The sequence below is a fragment of the Oncorhynchus gorbuscha genome, linkage group LG15 (genome assembly GCF_021184085.1).
Source record: "Oncorhynchus gorbuscha isolate QuinsamMale2020 ecotype Even-year linkage group LG15, OgorEven_v1.0, whole genome shotgun sequence".
Lineage (NCBI taxonomy): Eukaryota > Metazoa > Chordata > Actinopteri > Salmoniformes > Salmonidae > Oncorhynchus > Oncorhynchus gorbuscha.
This window is the reverse complement of record NC_060187.1, coordinates 42,101,669-42,128,721: the sequence shown is the minus strand read 5'-3', so window position 1 is coordinate 42,128,721 and position 27,053 is coordinate 42,101,669. Positions and strand designations below refer to the sequence as shown.

General features: G+C 44.5%; 2 protein-coding genes across 3 annotated transcripts in view; one reads left to right on the top strand and one right to left on the bottom strand.

Moving 5' to 3' along the window:
• The window catches only part of LOC123997162 (ankyrin repeat domain-containing protein 13C-like), an 87,913-nt gene extending 75,636 nt beyond the window's left edge, over positions 1–12,277 (bottom strand). The window contains exons 1-2 of the mRNA XM_046301276.1: positions 11,620–12,277; positions 3,308–3,349 (exon numbers count right to left, since the gene is read on the bottom strand). Coding sequence (XP_046157232.1) covers positions 3,308–3,349; positions 11,620–12,001 — 424 coding nt within the window. The 5' untranslated portion in view covers positions 12,002–12,277. The remainder of the gene's footprint in view (positions 1–3,307; positions 3,350–11,619) is intronic.
• A 7,689-nt stretch (positions 12,278–19,966) lies between these two features.
• Positions 19,967–26,647, top strand: LOC123997161 (cystathionine gamma-lyase-like). 2 transcript variants are annotated; one of them, XM_046301274.1, is made up of 12 exons: positions 19,972–20,371; positions 20,815–20,896; positions 21,053–21,148; positions 21,299–21,408; positions 21,774–21,908; positions 22,684–22,741; positions 22,825–22,902; positions 23,195–23,347; positions 23,625–23,746; positions 23,967–24,019; positions 25,479–25,617; positions 25,864–26,647. In XM_046301274.1, exons 1-12 carry the CDS (start codon positions 20,129–20,131, stop codon positions 25,876–25,878), a joined length of 1,284 nt encoding a protein of 427 aa, XP_046157230.1. In that variant the 5' UTR covers positions 19,972–20,128; the 3' UTR covers positions 25,879–26,647. The 2 variants fall into 2 exon arrangements, 1 of the variants encoding a protein (XP_046157230.1); XR_006832095.1 differs by lacking the exons at positions 25,479–25,617; positions 25,864–26,647 and adding an exon at positions 24,316–25,469 and having other exon boundaries at positions 19,967–20,371; positions 23,967–24,129.
• The last annotated feature ends 406 nt before the right edge of the window (positions 26,648–27,053 follow it).

The window sequence follows — 27,053 nt, the reverse complement described above, 5'->3', positions numbered from 1 at the left end:
GCCTATCGCCTGGTACTGTTTGGACTCTGACCTGGTTTATGAACTCTTGCCTGTCACTGACCTGCTTTTATTTTACCCCTTTTGGTATTATAAATATCGGAGCTCAACCATCTGCCTCCTGTGTCTGCATTTGGGTCTCACCTTGTGCCCTTGAGAATTTCAATAAGCATTTTTCTACGGCTTGCCATGCTTTCCACCTGGCTATCCAAACCCCAGTCAACTGCCTGGCATCCCACAGCAACTGGCCCAAGCCTCCCCATGTCTCCTTCACCCAAGTCCAGACAGCTGATGTTCTGAAAGAGCTGCAAAATCTGGACCCCTACAAATCAGCCGGGCTAGACAATCTGGAACCTCTCTTTCTAAAATTATTTGCCGAAATTGTTGCAACCCCTATTACTAGCCTGTTCAACCTCTCTTTCGTATCGTCTGAGATTCCCAAAGATTGGAAAGCTGCCGCGATAATCCCCCTCTTCAAAGGGGGAGACACACTAGACCCAAACTGCTACAGACCTATATCTATCCTACCCTGCCTTTTTAAGGTCTTCGAAAGCCAGGTTAACAGATTACCGACCATTTCGAATCCCACCATACCTTCTCCGCTATGCAATCTGGTTTCAGAGCTGGTCCTGGGTGCACCTCAGCCATGCTCAAGGTCCTAAACGATATCATAACTGCCATCGATAAGAGACATTACTGTGCAGCTGTATTCATCGACCTGGCCAAGGCTTTCGACTCTGTCAATCACCACATTCTATCAGCAGATTAAACAACCTTGGTTTCTCAAATGACTGCCTTGCCTGGTTCACCAACTACTTCTCAGATAGAGTTCAGTGTGTCACTGTTGTCTGGACCTCTGGCAGTCTCTATAGGGGTGCCACAGGGTTCAATTCTCGGGCCGACTCTCTTCTCTGTATACAACAATGATGTCGCTCTTGCTGCTGGTGATTCTCTGATCCACCTCTACGCAGACGACACCATTCTGTATACTTCTGGCTCCTCTTTGGACTCTGTTAACTAACCTCCAGACGAGCTTCAATGCCATACAACTCTCCTGCCGTTGCCTCCAACTGCTCTCAAATGCAAGTAAAACTAAATGCATACTCTTCAACCGATCGCTGCCAGCACCTGCCCACCCGACCAGCATCACTACTCTGGACGGTTCTGACTTAGATTATGTGGACAACTACAAATACCTAGGTGTCTGGTTAGACTAAACTCTCCTTCCAGACTCACATTAAGAATCTCCAATCCAAAATTAAATCTAGAATCAGCTTCCTATTTCGCAACAAAGCATCCTTCACTCATGCTGCCAAACATACCCTCGTAAAACTGACCATCCTACCGATCCTCAACTTCGGCGATGTCATTTAAAAAATAGCCTCCAACACACAAATTGGATGCAGTCTATCACAGTGCAATCCGTTTTGTCACCAAAGCCCCATATACTACCCACCATTGTGACCTGTACGCTCTCGTTGGTTGGCCCTCACTTCATACTCTTCGCCAAACTCACTGGCTCCAGGTCATCTACAAGTCTCTGCTAGGTAAAGCCCCGGCTTATCTCAGCTCACTGGTCACCATAGCAGCACCCACCCGTAGCACGCACTCCAGCAGGTATATCTCACTAGTCACCCCCAAAGCCAATTCCTCCTTTGGCCGCCTTTCCTTCCAGTTCTCTGCTGCCAATGACTGGAACGAACTGCAAAAATCACTGAAGCTGGAGACTCATATCTCCCTCACTAGCTTTAAGCACCAGCTGTCAGAGCAGCTCACAGATCACTGCACCTGTACATAGCCCATCTGTAATATAGCCCATCCAACTACCTCATCCCCATGCGGTATTTATTTATTGATCTTGCTCCTTTGCACCCCAGTATCTCAACTTGCACATTCATCTTCTGCACATCAATCACTCCAGTGTTTAATTGGTATATTGTAATTACTTCGCCACCATGGCCTATTTATTGCCTTATCTCCCTTATCTTACCTCATTTGCACACACTGTATATATATTTCTTTCTACTGTATTATTGACTGTATGTTTGTTTATTCCATGTGTAACTCTGTGTTGTATGTGTCGAACTGCTTTACTTTATTCTTGGCCAGGTCGCAGTTGTAAATGAGAACTTGTTCTCAACTAGCCTACCTGGTTAAATAAAGGTGAAATATATATATATATATATATATACTTTAAAAAAATACATAAGCCTAGATCGTGCACTGAAGGTCCCCTGCAAAAATGCATAAATCTTTCAATAGCAGGTACTTTAGTCTCCCAGTGAAATTACATGTTGGCATCTAGTAAAGGGGTATTCCATTAATATTTTACTTAGAAGTATGTTTCCGGTCGAGCCAATATAACTCAACACAAAAATGTATGTACTAATGGATTCCAAAGCCTTTTAGCAGTTGTGGGTATAGTTATTTGTGTCAAACTACCCACATAGGCTATATATTATTCCACTGTATAAATAAAATAAATATAATATGTAACATGGCAGAACCGATGAGACAGGGTATGGTCTCTGCCTAGATATTTCTGGGATGAGAACAATGACGTGTATATACTGTATAAACCATTGGCTGAGACTAGCTACCTTTTTGAACAGTCAGACTTTGAACAAAATCCCTTTATCAAACCATCTCGGTATCTTCCTTGATCCAGAGAGATGATCACTAACATGAATGATCTGCAACAGTCATAGCAGAGTACATTTAGGAGATACAAATCTCTAGTCATTTGTACAGCTAGGCTCATCATCATCACTGCCAAGTTCCATCAGTATGTGTATGCCAAATGTGCCACATTTACCAATCTCAATCATAGACAAGCGGCAATGGAGAGTATCTGTTTTGTGCAGCCTTAGATTCAATATCAGGCTAGTTATGCAATCTTCACTATTCTCGAGACAGTCCGTTCTTGCACGGGAGTCCACTCTAGGGGTTTTAGTCTGTTGGCAAGTCCATTAAAAAGGGGTTGCCAGTGCAAACTTATTTTGGTCAGTTATAAATCCATAAGATCAACCTGTTGAGCATCCTGCCTTTTAGAGTTTGCCTCGGAGAGCTGTGATCTGTGACACAAGTCTGGCCCTTTACCCCTCCGCATATGGACATACCAGGCACACACATGCCAGACACAACACACACACACACACCCTCAGAAACACACACCCGCAGACACAAACACACACACACACACACACACAGAGGCACACACACACACGGAGACACACACACACACACGGAGACACACACACACGGAGACACACACACACAAACATCCTAATGAACTCAGTGCACTACTCACCTTTGTGACCCATCATGACAGCGAGGTGTAGAGGTGTGTTTCCTGAAGAGGATAAATACAATAGAGAGTTTAGACTGTGCATTACAGTTAGGCCTGCATACAGACACAAAAACTGCCGCACTGACATTATCCAGCACTAACGCAGTGTTCGGCAATGTACCTGTCTAACATCAGCACGCTTGTGTTCAGATGGGAGGGGTGGAAATAATTGAGGTATGTTTAAAAACATTATCCAAAGTGCTAATTTTAGGCAGTGCTGGTAGGGATATTTAAGACTAACCAAAAGCTGATTTTAGTGGTAAGGCAGTTGGTTATGGCATGAATTTTGACAGTGGAAATGCAGCCTATATAGCGGTGGTGCACACTGCCGATATGTGCATGGGACAAGATGTGACATCCCATTTTTATCTATGTATTGTAGGCAGGCCTACATTATTTTAGCCATGCTTTGGACGTGCATAAAACCCCCTCCGTGATGTAGGCTACGTGTCCATGCACATCATGAAACGAGAGATGAGAACCTCTGTGAACTTCGTATTTAGAAGTTTTTTTCCTGTAACTATGGTTTGTTTTACATGTCATATTTTCTTTTTAAAATCAAGCCCCCCATAGGCTACCCTTACCCTAAGCCTACTACAGTTGAAGTCAGAAGTTTATATACACCTTAGACAAATACATTTACATTTTTCACAATTCCTGACATTTAATCCTAGTAAATATTCTGTTTTAGGCCAGTTCGGATCACCACTTTATTTTAAGAATGTGAAAAGTCAGAATAACAGTAGAGATAATGATTTATTTCAACTTGTATTTCTTTCTCACATTCCCAGTGGGTCAGACGTTTACATACACTCAGTTAGTATTTGGTAGCATTGCCTTTAAACTGTTCAACGTTTCGGGTAGCCTTCCACAAGCTTCCCACAAAAAGTTTGGTGAATATTGGCCCATTCCTCCTGACAGAGCGGGTGTAACTGAGTCAGGTTTGTAGGCCTCCTAGCTCGCACACGCTTTTTCAGTTCTGCCCACAAATATTCTATAGGATTGAGGTCAGGGCTTTGCGATGGCCACTCCAATACCTAGACTTAGTTGTCCTTAAGCAATTTTGCCACAACTTTGGATGTATGCTTGGGGTCATTGTCCATTTGGAAGACCCATTTGCGACCAAGCTTTAACTTCTTGACTGATGTCTTGAGATGTTGCTTCAATATATCCACATCATTTTACTACCTCATGATGCCATCTATTTTGTGAAGTGCACCAGTCCCTCTTGCAGCACAGCACCCCCACAACATGATGCTGCCACCCCCGTGCTTCACAGTTGGGATGGCGTTCTTCGGCTTGCAAGCCACCCCTTTTTCCTCCAAACACAACGATGGTCATTATGGCCAAACAATTCTATTTTTGTTTCATCAGACCAGAGGACATTTCTCAAAAAAGTACGATCTGTCTCCCCATGTGCAGTTGCAAACCATAGTCTGGCTTTTTTATGGCGGTTTTGGGGCAGTGGCTTCTTCCTTGCTGAGCAACCTTTCAGGTTATGTCAATATAGGACTCGTTTTACGGTGGATATACTGTAGATACTTTTGTACCTGTTTCCTCCAGCATCTTCACAAGGTTCTTTGCTCCTGTTCTGGGATTGATTTGATTTCACAGGTACACCTCCAATTGACTCAAATGATGTCAATTAGCCTATCAGAAGCTTCTAAAGCCATGACATCATTTTCTGGAATTTTCCAAGCTGTTTAAAGGCACAGTTAACTTCTGACCCACTCGAATTGCGATACAGTGAAATAATCTGTCTGTAAACAGTTGTTGCAAAAATTACTTGTATCATGCACAAAGTAGATGTCCTAACTGACTTGCCAAAACTATAGTTTGTTTACAAGACATTTGTGGATTGGTTGAAAAACAAGTTTTAATGAGTCCAACCTAGGTGTATGTAAAGTTCCCACTTCAACTGTAACGAAGGCTGGTTCAACAGCAATTCGTCAAGTCATTTTTTTATACTGCTGATTTTATGATGTTTATACTGTTGATTTTATGATGTTTATACTGCTGATTTTATGATGTTTATACTGCTGATTGTATGATGTTTATACTGCTGATTTTATGATGTTTATACTGCTGATTTTTATACTGCTGATTTTATGATGTCATTAGATTTGACATGTATTTGTTGTTTAAAAAACAAATAGATTGCTTGTTTTTGATTTAATTTGATTAAAACCAAACGTATTAGAATGATTCACTGTCCTGGGTTTCTGGTGAAAATGTCCATGGCACGCATGCAATGCAACTTCTGGAGAAGTGTAAATGCGATCTGTAAGATGGTTCCAATGTGTATATAAAACATAGGCCTATCATAACAGTGAGTGGACATTCTCCTCTTCTCTTTATATTGGATTTTGTCCAGCTAATGTGAAAAGTTTGGATGTGCATAAAACCATCCAGTTTGTGTTGTTGCAATATTATATGCCCACTGAAAGCAATTATGGTGCCTGTCAGTCTGTTTAGCCTATTTAAAACAAGTTGTTGTTAGAATTTTATTAAAAAACAGTCCGTATCTGGTGTGACCACCATTTCCCTCATGCAGCTCAAACACATCTCCTTCGCATAGAGTTGATCAGGCTGTTGATTGTGGCCTGTGGAATGTTTTGGCGGGAACTGGAACATGCTGACATACACGTCGATCCAGAGCATCCCAAACATGGTCAACAGGTGACCTGTCTGGTGAGTATGCAGGCCATGGAAGAAGTGTGCTATTTTCAGCCTCCAGGAATTGTGTACAGACCTGTGCGACATGGGGCCGTGCATTATCATGCTGAAACATGAGGTGATGGCAGCGGATGAATGGCATGACAATGGGCCTCAGAATCTCGTCACGGTATCTCTGTTTGATGACCTTCTATTTGCTCTGTTCCGGACATTATTATGAGCCGTTCTCCCATCAGCAGCCTCCACTGCTGTGTATTCAAATTGTTATCGATGAAATGTAATTGTGTTCGTGGACTGCCGATACCATAACCCCAACGCCACCATGGGGCACTCTGTTCACAACGTCGACATCCACCAACCGCTCGCCCCACACAACGCCATACATTCATCCATGAAGAACACACTACTCCATCATGCCAGTGGCCATCGAGCGTTAGCATTTGCCCACCGAAGTCAGTTACAAAGCAAACCTGCAGTGAGGTCAAGACCCTGGTGAGGACGAAGAGCATGCAGATGATCTTCCCTGAGACGGTTTCTGACAAACCCACAGTTTCATTAGCTGTCCGGGAGGCACGTCTCAGACCATCCCGCAGGTGAAGAGACCGGATGTGGAGGTCCTGGGCTGGCATGGTTACACATGGTCTGCGGTTCTGAGGCTGGTTGGACGTACTGCCAAATTCTCTAAAATGATGTTGGAGGCTGCTTATGGCAGAGAAATGAACATTCAATTATCTGGAAATGGCTCTGGTGGACATTCCTGCAGTCAGCATGCCAATTGCACATGCCCTCAAAATGTGTGAGGTCTGTGGCATTGTGTTGTGTGACAAAACTGTACATTTTAGAGTTGCCTTTTTATTGTCCCCAGCACAAGGTGCACCTGTATAATAATCATGCTGTAATCAGCTTCTTGATATGTCACACCTGTCAAGTGGATGGATTATCTGGGCAAAGGAGAAATGCTCACTGACAGGGATGTAAACAAATTTGTACACAACATTTGAGAGAAATAATGTTTTTATGAGTATGGAACATTTCTGGGATCTTTTATTTCAGCTCATGAAACATGGGACCAACACTTTACCTGTTGCGTTTTATATTTGAATATGTTTCTTACTTATTTTTTCTCTGATTGAAAAGTTCTGTTACAGAAATCTTTCATTTGTTAAGGAAAAGCATTCCTGATACCATCAGCCCTCATTCTTATTACGTGACACTTATGCATCACATGCACGTGACTAATAAGGCCTGACCTATAGCATATCATAATCACATTAATAACAAATTATGAACACAGTAAAACATGTGAAATGTGAAAAATGGTGCCGATAGATAGGGCAGCCGAGCTTCTAGCCCCTAGGCAACTTTGCAGTATTTTGTTTTTATAATGTGTTATTTCTTACATTATTAGACCAGACATTTTTTGATGTTATTACATATAGCCGGGAAGAACATTTGGATATCAGAGCAGCGGTAACTCACCAGCATTTCCTGAATTGGATCCCTTGTTCGTACCCCCCAGGGAAATTGAACTGATTACAGAGGCTGACCCAAAACATCGCCGGTGGAGAAGAGGTACCCGGAGGCGCACACACCACCCATTGCTTCTGAGTATATTACTCTCTAGTGTTCAATCTCTGGATAATAAAGTTGATGAGCTGAAGGTGAGGATTTCCTTCCAGAGGGACATCCGGGGATTTAACATACTCTGTTTCACGGAAACATGGCACTCTCAGGATATACTGTCTGAGTCCATACAGCCAGTTAGGTTCTAAGTTCATCGCGCAAAAAGGAATAAATATCTCTCCAGGAAGAAGAAGGGCGGTGGTGTATGTTTCATGATTAACTACTTATGGTGTGATTGTGATAACATACAAGTCCTTTTGTTCACACGACCTAGAATACCTCACAATCAAATGCCGACCGTATTACCTCCCAAGAGAATTCTCTTCGGTTATAGTCACAGCCGTGTATATTCCCCCTCAAGCCGATACCATGACGGCCCTCAAAGAACTTCACTGGACTTTATGAAAACTGTAAATCACATATCCTGATTCCGCATTTATTGTAGCCGGGGATTTTAACAAAGCAAATTTGAGAAAACACTACCGAAGTTCTACCAACATATTGACTGCAGTAATCGCGCTGCTAAAACACTCGACCACTGCTACACCAACTTCCGGGATGCCTCAAACAGGAAGTACATGTGCTAAGGACTATTCAGCGCTGGTTTGACCAATCAGAATCCAGGCTTCAAGATTGTTTTGATCACGCGGACTGGGATATGTTCCAGGTAGCTGGAATAACATTGACAAATTTACTGATACGGTGACTGAGTATATTAGGAAGTGTATACCCGCTGTGACTATTAAAACCTACCCTAACCTAACCAGAAACCGTGGATAGATGGCAGCATTCACTCAAAACTGAAAGCGTGAACCATCGCATTTAACCATGGCAGGGTTACTGGGAATATGGCAGAATACAAACAGTGTAGTTATTCCCTCCGTAAGACAATCACACAGGAAAAACATCAGTACAGAGACAAAGTGGAGTTGCAAATCAATGACTCAGACACAAGACTAATGTGGCAGGGTCTACAGAAAATCACGGACTACAAAAGGAAAACCAGCCACGTCGCGGATACCGATGTCTTGCTTACCGACAAGCTAAACACCTTCTTCGCCCGCTTTGAGGATAACACAATGCCACTGTCGCGGCCCACTACCAAGGACTGTGGGCTCTCCTTCTCCGTAGCCGAAGTGAGTAAGACATTAAAGCTTATTAACCCTTACAAGGCTGCCGACCCAGATGGCATCCTTAGCCATGTCCTCAGAGCATGCGCAGACCAGCTGGCCGGTGTGTTTACGGACATATTCAATCTCTCCCTATCACAGTCTGCTGTCCCCACATGCTTCAAGATGGCCACCATTGTTCCTGTACCCAAGAAAGCAAAGGTAACTGAACTAAGTGACTATCTCCCCATAGCACTCACTTCTGTCATCATCAATTGCTTTGAGAGACTAGTCAAGGATCATATCACCTCTACCTTACCTGACATCTTAGACCCACTTCAATTTGCTTACTGCATCAATAGATCCACAGACGATGCAATCACCATCGCAATGCGCACTGCCCTATTCCATCTGGACAAGAGAAATACCTATGTAAGAATCCTGTTCATTGACTATAGCTCAGCATTCAACACCATAGTACCCTCCAAGCTCATCATTAAATTCGAAGCCCTGGGTCTGAACCCCGCCCTATGCAAGTGGGTCCTGGACTTCCTCACAGCCACACCCAGGTGGTAGGAAGCAACACCTCCACTTCACTGATCCTCAACACTGGGGCCCTTGCTCAGCCCCCTCCTGTAGTCCCTGTTCACCCATGACTGCCGGGCCATGCACGCCTCCAACTCAATCATCAAATTTGCAGACAACACTAGTAGGCTTGATTACCAACAATGAAGCGACAGCCTACAGGAAGGATGTGAGGTCTCTGGGAGTGTGGTGCCAGGAACGTCAACAAAACAAAGGAGATGATAGTGGACTTCAGGAAACATCAGAGGGAGCAGTCCCCTATCCACATTGACGGGACCACAGTGGAGAAGTTGGAAATCTTTAAGTTCCTCTGCGTACACATCACTGACAAACTGAAATGGTCCACCCACCTCTCCTTTAACCTAAGGAGGCTGAAGAAATTTGGCTTGGCACATAAAACCCTCACAAGCTTTTACAGATGCACAATTGAGAGAATCCTGTCGGGCTGTATCACCGCCATGTACGGAAATTGCACCGCCCGCAACCGCAGGGCTCTCCAGAGGGTGGTGCGGTCTGCCCAACGCATCACCAGGGGAAAACAACCTGCCACCCAGGTCACCTACAGCACCTGATGTCAAAGGAAGGCCAAAAAGATCATCAAGGACAACAACCAACCGAGCCACTGCCTGTTCATCCCGCTATCATCCAGAAGGCGAGGTCAGTACAGGTGCATCAAATAAGCACTATTGTCACAATGAATGGTGTATGGAGGGCAGGATGAACCGTTAGACTGGTAGGCTATACTGACCTGTGGTATAGTTAAGCAATAAGGTCAGAGGGGATGTGGTATATGCCCAACATACCACTGCTAAAGGTTGTTCTTAGGCACGACACAACGTGGACTAGCCTGGATACAGCCCTTAGTCGTGGTATTTTGGCAACATCACGGCACTCTATACTCTTCTGTAAGCGGATCATCTCTGTATGCCCATCACAAGACCCACTGGTTGCTACTTATTTATAAAACCCTCTTAGGCCTCACTTCCTCCTACCTGAGATATCTACTGCAGCCCTCATCCTCCACATACAACACCCGTTCTGCAAGTCACATTCTGTTAAAGGTCCTCAAAGCACACACATCCCTGGGTCACTCGTCTTTTCAGCTTGCTGCAGCTAGCGACTGGAATGAGCTGCAATAAACACTCAAACTGGACAGTTTTATCTCACTCTCTTCATTCAAAGACTCAATCATGGACACTCTTACTGACAGTTGTGGCTGCTTTGCGTGATGTAATGTATTGCTGTATCTACCTTCTTGCCCTTTGTGCTATTGTCTTTGCCCAATAATGTTTGTACCCTGTTTTGTGCTGCTATCATGTTGTGCTGCTGCCATGTTGTGTTGCTGCCATGTTGTTGTCATGTGTTGCTGCCATGCTATTTGTTGTCTTAGGTCTCTCTTTATGTAGTGTTGTGTTGTCTTTCTTCTCGTGATGTGTGTTTTGTCCTATATTTTTATTTTATTTATTTAATCCCAGCCTACGTCCCCTTTTTCCTTTTGGTAGGCCGTCATTGTAAATAAGAATTTGTTCTTAACTGACTTGCCTAGTTAAATAAATATTATTATATTCCACAAACCCATGAGGTGCCTTGTTTCTATTATAAACTGGTTACCTATGTAATTATAGCTGTATAAATAAATGTTTTGTCATACTCGTGGTATATGGTCTGATATACCACGGCTTTCAGACAATCAGCATTCAGGGCTCAAACCACCCAGTTTACAATAAAAGTTAGCACACTGAAAAGGAAAAGCATAGTGCATATGGGAAGTACCAAAACACCTTAATTTAGGGGAGGCGCATGCAAGCAGATTAAGAAATTTGGCTAGGATGGAAGAAATTATATAATAAAACCTGCAACTAGCGAATGTAACTAGGGGGAAAATACACTACCCTTCCCTGTGCCCAATAAAAAAACACACAACCCTCCCCAAAGCAACAAAAAAAAGTCTGCCAAACCCACCTTCCCCAGTAAATTGTGATGTGTCCCTAAATTCCCTGTTGAAAAAAGATTGCCGTCTGAGTGCAGTACACTGTAGTATAACTGTGGTTAGAATGCCGTAAAACTGCAGTATGCTGCAAATACTGCATCCAAAATAACAGTTATTTTTACTGCAGACATTTAGCATTGTAACAGCAGTTACAGAGTCGTATAACTGCATCTCAACTGCAGTACACAGCTGAAAAGTTCAAACAAAACGATATTAGCGACGGTATCGGTATCAACCGGGTCAAGTATCCTAGTTTGGAACATGGAGATAAAGAGCAATTCGATTCTTACCATGGATATCTTTCTGAGCGATATTCTGAGTTCGAATGAGCGAGGACAAGCGTCGGACATCCCCCTTGAATACACATTCATGGACTGGAAAGTCTTCGCGGGTTCGTATGATAGGGTTTTTGTTGTTATCATCGATTACGTCCGCCGTTGATAATGTGTTAGTGTTTGCATTTATCTGCGATTGCTGATTCTGATGTTGTTGCTGTGCCGATGGAGATTTGACCAACTTGTGATTGCTAAAGATTTTACTTGCTTTGCCTTTATTATTAGTCTTGGTTAAAGTAAATGTCCCAGTTGCAGCCTCCTCGTCCGGTTCCAGTAAATCCTCTTCTTTGCTCGGTTTATGATCCTTGCGCAGGGAGCGGATCTTTTCTCCGGTCATTTTCTAAACAATTGACAGCAGAACGAAGGGTGCCGTTGACGATGACCCTCTGGGCAAATAGATGTATTTCGTTGGCAAGAATGCAAATGGTAGTTCACCCAAAAACCGTAGATTGCATAACATGAAAACCACAAATTATTCAATGAAATAACAATGCAATTTAAATCGGTAGCAAATACTCCACAATAACTAAGTAACTATCAGAACTCTGTCCCCTTCTTCTCATTGACGAAACTGTCCCTGCATAAGCGGCTCCTACAGAGCGCATCTGCCATCTTCCGCCAGTAGTATCGCGAGAGTTTACAACGGATACAGATTTTACATGATTTATTATCTGGTGGTTATCACACCGTGACCATAGTTTGCTTTGTATGTTTCTATGTTTTGGTTGGTCAGGGTGTGAGCTGAGTGGGCATTCTATGTTACATGTCTAGTTTGTCTAGTTCTATGTTTGGCCTGATATGGTTCTCAATCAGAGGCAGGTGTTAGTCATTGTCTCTGATTGGGAACCATATTTAGGTAGCCTGTTTGGTGTTGGGTTTTGTGTGTGATTGTTCCTGTCTCTGTGTTTGCACCAAACAGGGCTGTTTGGTTTTTTCCACATTTCTTGTTTTGTTAGTTTATTCATGTCTAGTGTCTATATTAAAGAACTATGAATAACCACCACGTTGCGTTTTGGTCTGCCTCTCCTTCACCACAAGAAAACCCTTACAGTTACATTATATCAGGGGATATTACGAACCACTGTGGTTACAATATTACAACCCAATAGCTACAGTGTTCAGGCCTACTCATAATGAAATGCATTGGCTACTATTATGCACACTAAGCATCAATAAGTTATTAATATTAGTTAAAAATATATATATGTTGCAAAGCAAACTAGGACACTAGCAACTACAAGTTAAATTCTAGTGTTCTCAAAAAAGTGAATGGTTACAACACTTGACTGACGGACACGCACAGTCAGTGGAATTCTATGCATTGTATGTACGCTTTGACAATAACATTGTGTTGGTTGTGAGGGCCACCACCGACCCAGAAGATTGGGTGATTTCGCTCTTCAAGGATAATGTCAGTAAAGTCTTTAATCGGGTCAATACCGCAAGGCCGCGGTGCCTGATGGTATTCCAGGGTGCATTCTCAGAGCATGTGCAGAACAGCTGGAAGGTATGCTCACGGTAATTTTCAACCTCTCCTTGTCCCAGTCTGCAATTCCCACGTTTTAAGATGACCACCATCATTCCTGTTCCCAAGAAAATGACACACTGCTCAACTCATCCCAACCATAGACCGATATAGCATCCACAGTTACAACTCATAGATGACACTTAAGCCTTGTTCACACTGAAGGCCTTAATGCTTGTTTTTCAAATCTGTTTTGGAATGATGATGGTCCAAACAGCATGTTACAAGTAACTAAATCAGATTTATGTTCAGACAGCAGTCATTTGCATCTGGGTCATACCTGAAGTTGTGATAGTACGAACTGGCCATGACTGACCCAGCAGACTCAGACCAGCTCTGCCACGTCAACTCCTCTCAAGGAGCCACAGTTGGAAGGCACGAGGAGTTTCTTCGCGGTCTCATGGAAGGGTTCCAGAACTTGGCCGAACGCCACGACCAAGCATTGAACACATTGCTAGAGCAATTCCGTGGGTTGTCCACTATGCAGCCTACCACGACGGTAACCTCCCAGCCCCTCAGTTACCCGGCTGGTAGCAGCACAGTCACCATTGTTTCCCGGGAAACCCCACTTACCTCCCCCGGGGGAGCACTTAGATGGAGAGTTGTGGGCACCTGTTGAGCTCTTCTCGCTCAGTGTTCACTCATCATCGAGCTGCAGCCCTCATTCTTTCCCTCAGACTGCTAAGATAGCATACCTCATCACGCTGATGTCTGGGAGGGCTCTCACCTGGGCTACAGCAATATGGGAACAACAGTCGGCCGTATGCTTCCATCTGGAGGAGTTTGTGGCAGAGGTAAAGAAGGTTTTTGATGCTCCGTTGTATGGGAGAGAGGCTGCCTGGAAGTTACTCCAGCTTCGGCAAGGCTCCCACATTGTAGCAGACTATGCAGTGGATATATGCACGTTGGCAGCTGAGATTGCCTGGATTCCAGAAGCACTGTTCGACATGTTCCTGCACAGAGTTTCGGAGTAAGTAAGGGACAAGCTTGCTGCCCAGGAACTACCGACAGATCTCAACTCGCTCATCGCCTTGACCATTCGGATCAATGGGCGACTACGAGAACGAAGGAAGGAGATTCGATTTCACTCACCTCTTCCCCAAACCCATGCAACTAGGCAGAGCTAGGCTGTCTCCAGCTGAACAGCTATAAAAGGATTCACAATACGAGCTATCTGTATTGCAGGACTACTGGTAATTTTGTCTCCACCTGTCCACTAAAAGACCAGGCTCACTGGTAGTAACGGGTACTTTGGTGGGCCATACAGAGATTTTTTCCTCTCCCCTTACTCGCATCCCTTTTCATGCCATGTTGCTGTGGGGGAACCAGTCGCAATCTCTCCGGGTACTCATTGACTCTGGGGCCGATGAGAGCTTTATGGATGCTACCCTGGACATTAGAGCACTGGACGGGCGCTCTATAGGCCAGGTCACCCACAATTACCACCCATCAATCTACGTGCGTCAGGGAACCACAGCAAGACGATCCAGCTCCTGCTCTTTAAGTCTCCTCAGGTTCACGTGGTATTGGGATTCTCCTTGCTCCAGCGACACAATCCCTTATTCACTGGTCTGCCGGTGCTATCATGGGCTGGAGCCCGTTCTGCCTCGCCCATTGCCTGAAGTTAGTGCAGCCTGCCCCGGGAATCTCCCTGGGGCCTCAGAAGTTGCCCCGGACCTCTCCACCATTCCCGCGGAGTACCAAGACCTATGGGAGGTGTTCTGTAAGGCCCAGACCACTTCGTTGCCGCAACACCAACCATATGACAGGATTGTTCTTCTTCCAGGCATCACTCCGCTACGGGGACAACTGTACTCTCTGCCAGAGACCAAGGCTATGGAGACCTACATAGAGGACTCCCTAGCTGCTGGGTTCATCCGTCTGCGCCTGTGCATCCACTACTGATGTCTTAACGACATCACGGTGAAGAATCACTAACCGCTACCTCTCATCTCCTCAGCCTTCGAGCCGCTCCAGGTGGCCACAGTGTTATCCAAGCTGGGCCTACGGAACACCTACTACTTGGTGCGGATACGGAAAGGGGACGAGTGGAAGACTGCCTTCAACACGGCCAGCTGCTACTACGAGAACCTGGTCATGCCCTTTGGCCTTACCAACGGACCTGCTGTGTTCCAGGCTCTGGTTAATGATGTTCTCCGTGACATGTTGAACCGGTTCGTCTTCATTTACCTCGATGACACCCTCGTCTTCTCCCGCTCCACCCAAGAACATGCGCTCCGACAGATTCTCCAATGCCTCCTGAAGAACCAAATTCCATCACTCCACCAACCCTTTTCTGGGTTACATCATCACTCCAGGGAGTGTACAGATGGATCCCCGGGAAGGTAAGAGTGGTGGTGGATTGGCCCAAGCCTACTTCCAGAGTACAGCTGCAGCGTTTCCTGGGTTTCGCCAACTTTTATCACTGCTTTATCTGGGGCTGCAGCACACTGGCTTTCCCCCTGTCTGCACACACCTCTCCCAAGGTTCCGTTCATGTGGTCCCCAGCTGCTGACTGGGCATTCCGGGATCTCAAACACCGCTTCACCACAGCTCTCATCTTGGTTCATCCTGACCCGTCCCGCCAGTTTGTAGTGGAGACCGATGCTTCGGAAGTTGGAGTGGGGGCTGTTCTGTCCCAGCGGTCTGCCCTGGACCTCAAGTTGCATCCCTGCACCTTCTTCTCCCACCGCCTCAACACCACGGAGAGGAAATACGATGTGGGGAATCGTGAGCTTCTTGCAGTGAAGATGGCATTGGAGAAGTGGAGGAGGAACTGGCTGGAGGGGGCAGAACATCCATTCATTGTGTGGACCGACCACAAGAACCTGGAGGGCCTCAATTCCAGGCAGGCTAGGTGGAACCTACTGTTCATCCGGTTCAACTTCTCCCTCTCCTATCGGCCGGGATCCAAGAATGTCAAGCAGAATGCACTATTACACGGCTATAGCCCCACGACTACTACCCCGGAACCTGAGACCATCCTTCCCGCCTCTTGCCTGGCGATGGCACTCAGCTGGGGAATAGGGAACCATGTTATGGAGGCGCAATGTTCCCAGCCAAACCCCGGGGGGGGAGTCCAGATAACCAGATGTCTGTGCCTGACGTGGGCCCACTCCTCTAGGCTAGCCTGCCACCCAGGCTCCCGTTGGACCCTGGCTTTTGTGCGACAACGCTTTTGGTGGACTACCATGGTTTCTGACGTCTCCGTATTCGTTGTCGCTTGCATGGTCTGTGCACAGAACAAGACTCCTCAGCAAGCTCCGGCTGGAATCTTCCAACCTCTGCCTGTCCTTCACCATCCCTGGACTTTGCCACCTTGACTGTTGTGGATCGGTTTTCCACTTCATTCCTATTCCCAAGTTACCCTCTGCCAAAGTGATGGCCCAGCCCATGGTGCAGCATGGCTTCCGGATCCATGGACTGCCAGCCGACATGGTCTCCGACCGGGGTCCTCAGTTCTAGTCCCGGTTCTGGAAGGCGTTCTGTACCCTCATTGGGTCGTTGGCTAGCCTGTCCTCCGGGTTCCACCCCCAGTCCAACGCCCAGTTGGAGCGAGCCAACCAGGACCTTGAGACTACTCAATGTCTGCCATGACCCCCCAGAGGGCAAATCTTTGGTGGCTCTCTAGCTAATTACCTGCCCTTCTGTGTGGAATCCCTCAAACTCTTCCCCTGGTTTACTGGCCCGTTTCCAATCTCAAAAATCATTAGCACCTCTGCTGTTCATCTTCTGTTGCCCCGTACCCTTCATATACTTCCCACCTTTCATGTGTCCAGAGTTAAACTCATGTCTCACAGCCCTTTGTCTCCTGTTGGTTCAACCTTGGGGCAAGGGGGTTCCAGTACCTTGTTGACTAAGAGGGTTATGGCCCGGAGGAGAGGTGCTGGGTCCCCACCGGAGACATTCTGGACCCGGGCCTCATTGCAGATTTCCAACACCGGCACCCCGGTCAACCATGTATGCACCCAGGTAGGATGCCAGGTGGCGCCCCTAGAGGGGTGGTACTGTCACACCCTGATCTGTTTCACCTGTCTTTGTGCTTGTCTCCACCCCCCTCCAGGTGTTGCCCATCTTCCCCGTTATCCCCTGTGTAATTATACCTGTGTTCTCTGTTTATCTGTTGCCAGTTTGTTTAGTGAAACCTTCCAGCGTTTGTCCCCATACTCCTGTCTGTTTGTTGCTCCTGTCTCCTAGTCCTTCCCGGTTTTGACCCTTCTGTTTGCCCTGACCCTGAGACTGCCTGCCATTCTGGAACCTTTGCACGTTCTCTGGATTACTGCCCTCTGCCTGCCTTTGACCTGTCGTTTGCCTGCCCCTGTATTCAAAATAAACTTTTGTTTTTTCGACACTGTCTGCATCTGGGTCATACCTGAAACGTGATAATTGGACATGATTTGGAAAGGCACACACCTGTCTACATAAGGTCCCACAGTTGACGGTGCATGTCCGAGCAAAAACCAAGCAATGAGATCGAAGGAATTATCTATGGAGCTCCGATACAGGATTGTGTCGAGGCACAGGTCTTGGGAATATTGAGTTTGGGTGGTGGACCATTCTTGATACACACGGGAATCTGTTGAGTGTGAAAAACCCAGCAGCTTGCAGTTCTTGACACAAAGCGGTGCACCTGGCACCTACTACCATACCCCGTTCAAAAACACTTAAATATTTTGCCAATCTGAGGCTGGTAACTCTAATGAACTTATCCTCTGCAGCAGAGGTAACTCTGGGTTTTCCTTTCCTGTGGTGGTCCTCATGAGAGCCAGTTTCATTGTAGAGGGTAATGGTTTTTGTGACTGCACTTGAAGAAACTTTCAAAGTTCTTGAAATATTCTGTATTGACTGACCTTCTTGTCAGTAATGATGGACTGTCATTTCTCTTTGCTTATTTGAGCTGTTCTTGCCCTAATTTGGACTTTGTCTTTTACCAAATAGGGCTATCTTCATATATACCAACCCGGGTGCTGCTCTACCTTGTCACAACACAACTGATTGGCTCAAATGCATTAAGAAGAAAATAAATTCCACAAATGTACTTTTAACAAGGCACACCTGTTAATTGAAATGCATTCCAGGTGACTACCTCAGGAAGCTGGTTATTGGGGTCAAAGGCATTTTGTAACACGGCGTCTACGGCCCCCAAGGGCCAAATCTGTGGTGGTGCCGTCTCTCCATTTTGCATACATCTACCTCTGTGCCAGATGTGACTATCTCAAAATAGTCCTTCTGAATTGTACAACTGTGTTAGCACTGGAGCAGCACCGGAGCAGCACTGCAGCAGCACTGGAGCAGCACCGGACAGCAATGGAGCAGCACTGGAGCAGCGGAGACGCCATCACGTCATCAAGAAACATGACAGAAATTGGATGAATATAAAATATGAATATCTGCAGTGTGAGTGATGGAGAAAAAAATTGGCCTCGAAGACGAAAAGTGTAATTTTAGGACTTTTCTAAATGGACTTCTCTGTGGCCATCTATGGGAAATGTATTTTTGGGCTCGACTTTAGCTAAACTGCAATAACGAAATTGTCCTATGAGCACATTGAAAAGTGTACGTCTAGAACGGAACACTGGGGTCCTAGCTACAGCCCCCAAGGGCAAAATCTGTGGTGGCTCCATAATGAAACCTTTCCAAGGTATATAAATGTGCCTCTCTGACAAATGTGGTACTTTTAATATAAAAATAGTCCTTCTGAATTGTAAAACAGTTTTACCGTTGGGGGGCATTTTGAAAAATGTCTGCCATGACCCCCCAGGGGGAAAATCTATGGTGGCTCTATAGCTAATTATTTTCAGGGTACATGAACCTACCCCCGTACCAAATGTAGGTGCTGTTATCTCAAAACGGTCCTTCTGAATTGTAAAAGTGATACATTTTTTATTGATGGATAGCCAGGGGCACGCTTCAACACTCAGACATAATTTATAAACAATGTATTTGTGTTTCGTAAGTCCGCCAGATCAGAGGAGATAGGGATGACCAGGGATGTTCTCTTGATAAGTGTGTGAATTGGACCATTTTCCTGTCAAAATGTAACAAGCACTTTTGGGTGTCAGAGAAAATGTATGGAGTAAAAAGTACATTATTTTATTTAGGAATGTAGTGAAGTAAAAGTAAAAGTTGGCAAACATATAAATAGTAAAGTACAGATACCAAAAAAAAACAAGTTGTACTGTATTTTTACACCACTGTATAACTCCGATAAAGAAATATTCTGCCAGGTGCATAGTCTGTGGTTATAGAGTAAGACCCCAGAAGGACTGTCGATGTATAAACTTTAAAATTTTACTTTACAGACAAACTGTCTTCTGCCGGAAACACTCAACAAATGTGTTATAATAACTCTCTGTGTATATGTTTATGAATGTGGAAAAAATACACAAAACAAATTAGTGGTATAAATGTGTCTCAGATTACTTTGAAACTAAGAACAATATGATCTGTATGTAATCAGGGGCGGACTGGGACCAGAAAACTGCACTGGCATTGCTAACACACCGGCCCATTTTTCCCTTCCCTTGAGGCCCCCCCCCCCAGGGCTCCAAAACCGGGCCATTTTTTTCTGGAGGCCCCCATTGCTAACCAGATAATTAAAATCTTGCTTTAAAAAAAAAACAAGTTGGACAGGCCCACTGGGCTAAAAATGGACCAGCCTACCAAAATGCCAGATAGCCAGTCCGCCCCGGCGCGGATGTAAATATATAATGCCGCATACTCTTCCTCCTATTGGCTTAAACCATGCATCATACCATCATTGCAGTGGGAAATTAAACCATGCAAGCAAGCATAGCAAACAAGCCACGAGCTAACTCGGGTTACGGGAGGTCTGAAATACCAATCGGTACCATCCTCCCCTTGTAGAGAAGTGGTGATTGGGTTAGAAAGGATTTGGGCGTTACTCGTCGCTGTTAAATTCACAATTTACTTTTCATTATGAGTATTCAACGGAAAAACATAGCGACACATCACTCTCAGGGAACCGGACTGGATTTGCAACACATGGCTTCTTCACACCATCAAAACGACTTGTCCACCGGTTTCCACCCGCAGTTCAAATCTTTCGCAACAGAGGCGATCCACGTTGGGCAAGAACCGGAGCAATGGAAATCTATGGCCGTGGTACCACCTATTTCTCTGTCCACCACGTTCAAGCAGTATAGACCTGGAGATCATGCTGTAAGTTGCCTGATGCAATAACCTTGGTGTCTGGTGTCGAAGGCTGTTAGTTCCGTATAGGGTATCGAAGGCTGTTAGTTCCGTATAGGGTGTCTTTATACCAATCCGGTATACTGCACCGGTCCCGTTCAACGAATTTTCAGGGGAAATGTTGATGTTAATATTCTTATGTATGAAAGTATGGTTGCTAGTCTTCCCTGCCTAGCACATCCGTTACCCATTTTATTACACAGTCAGAATGTTGTCTGCGCAACCTCTGACAGTGATGGGGAAATGAGCTTTTTTTTTGTTTTTTTGTGACGAATATGGAAGAGTGAAGGTGAACAATTTATTAGATTTTACCGGATCATTAATGAGCAGGTGATCATCAGTACCAGCATCTGTTTATCTATAGAAGCTGTCGCAAATGTGTGCTCTCTACATGTAATGTATCTTCTCTTCAGGGTTTTGAGTACAGTCGGAGTGGAAACCCGACCAGAAACTGCCTGGAGAAAGCTGTTGCTGCTCTGGATGGAGCGAAACACTGTATGTGTTTATGTCAGACACCATTACCTTCGTGAATTTGTATCTAATCAAATTGAACAAGTTAGAGAATGTATAGTCTAAAAGGTCGAAAATGGACTTAACTAGCCTCGTGACGACGTGTTCTTTGAACTATCGTTAACTGAATTTCCTGTGTAGGTCTTGCTCTCGCCTCTGGGCTGGCTGCGACTATGACCATCTCTCACATGCTGAAAGCTGGAGATGGCATTGTCTGCATGAACGATGTGTATGGAGGTAAGACATGGCCCACAGTGTCTAAAACTGTCTAGAGAACCACCGAAATGGTAGACAACGTTGTGGGTGAAAGACCACACACATCTAAGTTTTTATATTTGATGCATATGACCATGAAGCAGTACTAGGTTATGATTTTTCTCTCCCAAGGTACCAATCGTTATTTCCGAAAGATTGCTGCAGAAGTTGGCTTGGTTGTGTCCTTTGCTGATTGCACCAAAATCGATTTGCTCCAGGCTGCTCTTAAGCCAAACACAAAAGTGAGTGGAATTCTAAGTTTACTTAATGACCTTATTTCACTATTTATTTTGTTGCCTAAATCAACCCAGGTTTCTTATTCATACAAGAATAGACGTCATCCAGCATCAGAGCTATTCCCCCCCCTCTTTTGTTCTTTATGTTAAGTGCTCCATCCTGAGCTTTGCCGTGAGTCATCGGACTCCATTTGAGAACTCAATAAGAGGCGCTTCACTCTCCCTGTGACTTTCACTCTCCACATGACTATAGTTTATGACCTACATGTTATAGCTGCAAGTTTTTGGTTGGGAGCCATACTATGAAACTCAAACACCTGTTGAACTTCTATTTAAAAACAAATATGCTCTTTTATTTTCTCTTTATGTAGTTGGTATGGATCGAGACCCCCACCAACCCCACCATGAAAGTGGTGGATATCCAGGCCTGTGCAGATGTGGTCCACCAACACAACCCTAATACCGTGGTGGTTGTGGACAACACTTTCATGTCAGCCTACTTCCAGGTTTGTTTATACAGTACCAGTCAAAAGTTTGGACACTTACTCATTCCAGCGTTTTTCTTTTATTTTGTACTATTTTCTACAAACTATGAAATAATACATGGAATCATGTAGTAAACAAAAATGTTTTAGGTTCTTCAAAGTAGCCACCCTTTGCCTTGATGACACCGTTGCACACTCTGAGATATTCTCCTGGAATGCATTTCAGTTAAAAGGTGTGCCTTCTTAATTTGTGGAATTTCTTTCCTTAATGATTTTGAGCCAATCAGTTGTGTTGTGACAAGGTAGGGGTGGTAAAATACTATTTTGGCAAGAACAGCTCAAATAAGCGATGAGAAACAATAGTCCATCATTACTTTAAGACACGAAGGTCAGTCAATCTGGAAAATTTCAAGAACTTTAAGTGTCTTCAAGTGCAGTCGCAAAAACCATCAAGCGCTATGATTAAGATGGAGCTCATGATGGCCGCCACAGGATTTGCCACAGGATGTGATTTTAATAGTTTGTTACAATGTAGAAAATAGTCAAAATAAATAACCCTCTAATGAGTGGAAGTTTTCCAAACTTTTGACAGGTACTGTTATGTTTGTTATGCATTGCTCCATTCAGCCAAGTGGCCGTTGGAGATGAATTAAGCCTAATGATTTGAAGTTGATGTTCCTTCATTTCACGCTCTCTTAAGCTTCCTAACACACCCAGTCATTTCCTCTCCTCACAGACCGGCTCAAACAGTCATTGATTAACCCAAATGTACTCTGCTTGTCTCTTGCTCTTTTAGCGCCCCCTGGCCCTCGGCGCGGACATATGCATGTATTCCGCTACTAAGTACATGAATGGTAGGTACAGTTTGTACATCGATGTTGACTGAAGAGAATTCCCATTGGGTTTGATCAAATGAGTTTAAATATTTGATTGACAGGTCACAGTGACGTTGTAATGGGCCTGGTGTCTGTGAACCGGGAGGACCTGTATGACCGACTGAGGTTTCTACAGAACGGTGAGATGAATGACTAGCAACTGGCAAAGACATGCATGTTTAGGTGATAAACAGTCACATTTTTACCCTACTATGATTCGAAGCACTCATCGGCGCAGTTGATCAACTCTTGTGACCTACTTTCGCTCAAACATCCGCACATGCTCGTGATGCCAGGGCTTTCCACCAATTCTAAACCGCCGATAAAGAAGGCTTTGTGTAGCACTCTTGTTGGTTGTTTGTCTGAGGGGCTGATTGGTAGGTTTTGTAAGACTTTGTTCTTCCTTATTGTGCCTTAATCCTGATCCTAAAGCCCTCGGAGCGGTGCCGTCCCCCTTTGACTGCTACCTGTGTAACCGCGGCCTGAAAACCCTGCACCTGCGCATGAGGCAGCACTTCAAGAACGCCCTGGCAGCGGCCAAGTTCCTGGAGGCCGACCCCAGGGTGGACCGAGTCATCTTCCCAGGTGACGGGGGTGGGGTCTCTGGGTATCAAACTAGTATTTCTGTATGTTGTATAAAACACATGTAACATATTTTGACATGACCTGCTTTCTGGATGATATAAATATCAATGTAGTCACTCTGGTAATTCCCTGGGCTAGTATATACACAGTTCAGTCATACAGCACATGCATCTCCAGTTACCCTCATATTTTCTGATTGAATGGACCGCACCTTGTGGTCATTGAATCTAACAGTTGTCCGATTTGGTTTTCCTCTTATTCCCTCTCTACTCTACAGGCTTGCCCTCCCACCCCCAGCACGAGCTGATGAAGAAACAGTGCACAGGCTGCCCAGGGATGATCACCTTCTACATAAAGGGAAAACTGGAGAACGCCACCATGTTCCTCAGCAACTTAAAGGTAATTACAAAATTGCGATGCTCATGTGTGATTGACACGACAATGCCAAGACGAGCTGTACTGGGCTGATATGGTTATGCATACAACGTAGTTGCTGGAAGTGACTGCAAGGATCGGCTCTATAGTATGAATCGGGCATTATTGTATTTTACTACAGTATGTGTTGATTCAATCACAGATGGACACTGCAATAACATTGTGCTGTTTTTTTTATTTCAAGTTATTTGCACTTGCCGAGAGCCTCGGTGGTTATGAAAGCTTGGCAGAGCATCCGTAAGTATACACATATCATCAATAAACATTAACATTAAACTGCTACAATATTACTATTCCACTAGTCTTGTTAATTACAATGTTTCAGCTGAACCAATTAATATGCTGTAGTATGAAAATGTTCAGTTTTTTAATTGCTTGACTTTCAATGCCATAAGGGGGCAGCAGCGGTTAAGATAATTGTATTTATTTTGAACCAACTTGAATCAGACAAAATACATTTAACCTGTTTTAATAGTAGAAGAAATGGAGACCTGCACACTGTCAAAAATAAATGGATCCAAAACTGAGGCTTGAATGCAAAATAAAGAGATGTTTAATGGAAACATCACGGTGCCCAAAGAATATCAATGCAAGAAAGGGAATAAATAAAAGGTGAAAACAAACGTTGTGGCCTCACGCCATCAGTGTAAATTGTTGGTGCACACACCTGCTTAGATTGCATCCTACCTGGCAGGCCACTCCTGCCTGGTGACGTGGAGAAGATCTGTGTCTGCACCACGTACACTCATTACTGGTGTCCCCCAGGGCTTGGTTCTAGTCCCTCTTCTCTCGATAAACCAAGTCACACAGGAGACCATGTGAGGATTTGACTGAGCTATCATTGCTATACAGATGACACTCAAACATTCAACCTCCAGCTGCGTACCCCCTCAGGGTCAGCGCACTCTAAAATGTTGTCTTTTGACATCATTGTAAGCCTGCCACACACTACATTTTATTAAAACAAGAATGGGTGAGTTGTCACAACCCAGCTTGTGGGAAGTGACAAAGCTCTTACAGGACCAGGGCACGAAAAATATCATATAAAATTATTTTGCCATCTTACATATCAAACCGTATTTGTGAATAACTCCCCACAGGTTAAGCCCAGTCCAAGCTCTTCTGACACCCCAATAGTGGAACCAGCTGTCTCCCCCCCCACCCCAGGACAGCAGAGGCCTTACCCATCTTCTGAAAACATCAAACCCTACCTCTTCAAAAAGTATCTTAAATAATCCCCCTTCTAGCCCTCTCTACTGATGATAGCTACAATATTGATGAATAATGTACTTTCTATGCCTGTGTAATGTGGTTGTCCCACCTGGCACTCTTAAGATGAATTTCCAAAGTCGATCTGGATAAGAGTCTCCTAAATGATGTAAATGTATTTGGCATTCAAGCCTCAGTTTTGTATCTACACCCTTTGACAGTGTGCAGGTCTCCTTCCAGTATTCTTATTTTGACTCCTATGCACCTGGAACAGACATTCCAGTAGTGAGGACCTTTTTAAAAGAGCGCCGACGGCCTCTGATCATACCTGTTCAATAGTCATGATAAAATGTTTAAGTGCTTTCAAGATGCTCTAATTGAGGCACAACATTACACACCCCTGCATAACTTGGCCTTTAATCAGAAATGTACTTTTTTTTTTGGTTTGAATAGTTAGCTATTTATTACCCTCTTCGTTCCCTCTCAGGGCGATAATGACCCATGCGTCTGTTCCTGAGAGTGATAGGGCGGCCCTTGGGATCAGTGACACAATGGTCCGTCTGTCTGTGGGGCTGGAAGACGAGCAGGACATCATTGAGGACCTGGAACAAGCCCTGAACGCCGCTGTAAGTACACTACACTCCCTAAAAACAGGTCTCAATTCAGCTAGCCTAACACCAAGAACCACAGATTTCTGCCCAGCGCGAAGTACAGTATCTATACCAAGTCCAGACAAATGGGTCCTGGTCGAGAAGTGATAATTATCCCTGGAATATTTTTGCCCCACACATCTGTAGCAGATCTACTGAATATCCTGACCACACACACAGTTGTTTCCATCTGTTGATTTATTCCCTCCTTATTTTGAGCAGCATCCAAAGAAGTAATATCTTCAGCACATGCCATGATCAGAGGTGGTCTGTCGTCAGCGGGACGGAGCGGCGCTTTAGCACAACGCACACAATGATGACATCATCAGGGAACAACCTGCTATTTAAACATGACTCCTTTAATTATTTAATTGATTCTTTGGATACTGTTTATCTGCACTTCCAAGGACTTTTTAATCCATTTGGCTGCTTTTGCATTTTAATGTTATCTTTTGTTTAGAGGGTGTTGACAGGGCATTGTGAATTTGAATAAGAACCTATCTAAACTAGTATCCGGGACACTAGAGTAAGGCAAAAACATGAGTTACTTTCTGCTTCATTTAGTTAACTTGAACTAATGAACCAGAAGATCTTGCTCTGGAAATGTCTGGATAGTATGCCTAGATGGATAATGTATGCCTAGTAAAGGGAGCGTAGGGAAGCTTTGTCCCCCAGAGTTTGTCTTAAAGTTGGCCAGTTTGTCCTTGCCGAGCAGTTTTATATTTTTAATGGAATGACAAACTAGTGCTGTGGTAGGATTATTTTTTGAGCTATGTGGTGTTGCTGAACTCGACTCAGTTCACTAACGGGCTTGTTCTCTGATCAAAACAGTGACATCAGGGTTTTCTATCTGAGGAGAACCAACCCCACATGTTGGAGCTCTCATCTGACGGTGTAATCTATCACATATACTGCATCTGCCTGCTACTCAATGTGCTTTGTTTGGGAAAGATCTCGTTTGATAATGTGACCATTACCAAACTCAATAAAATCAGTTTGCAATACATTAACCTGTGCCTTTCACTTCCTGAAACATACTGTAGAATGTGGCCTAGCCGGCAACTTTGTCTTAATATAAACAATGGAGTAAAATAACCTTGTTTTAGCAGCTACGCAACATCCGTGTCTAGCATTAGCCACTAGCAGGACCAGGGTTGGTTACAACAAAAACCCACAGCAAGGTAGCTCTCCAGGACCAGGGTTGGAGAGCCCTACTCTAGTGCCACCTGGTAACTTTATGCAGACTCAAGACATGGATAATCTTTTAGCCATAGTGTACTTATGTCACCTGATTTGTACATTTCTCAATACTACTGCATATGATTTTACAATTAAAGACCCTTGTAAAATCTGTCCTCAATTATTTACACATTCAAGCTTCTACAGTAGGGCTGTTTGATGTACCCCCTCCC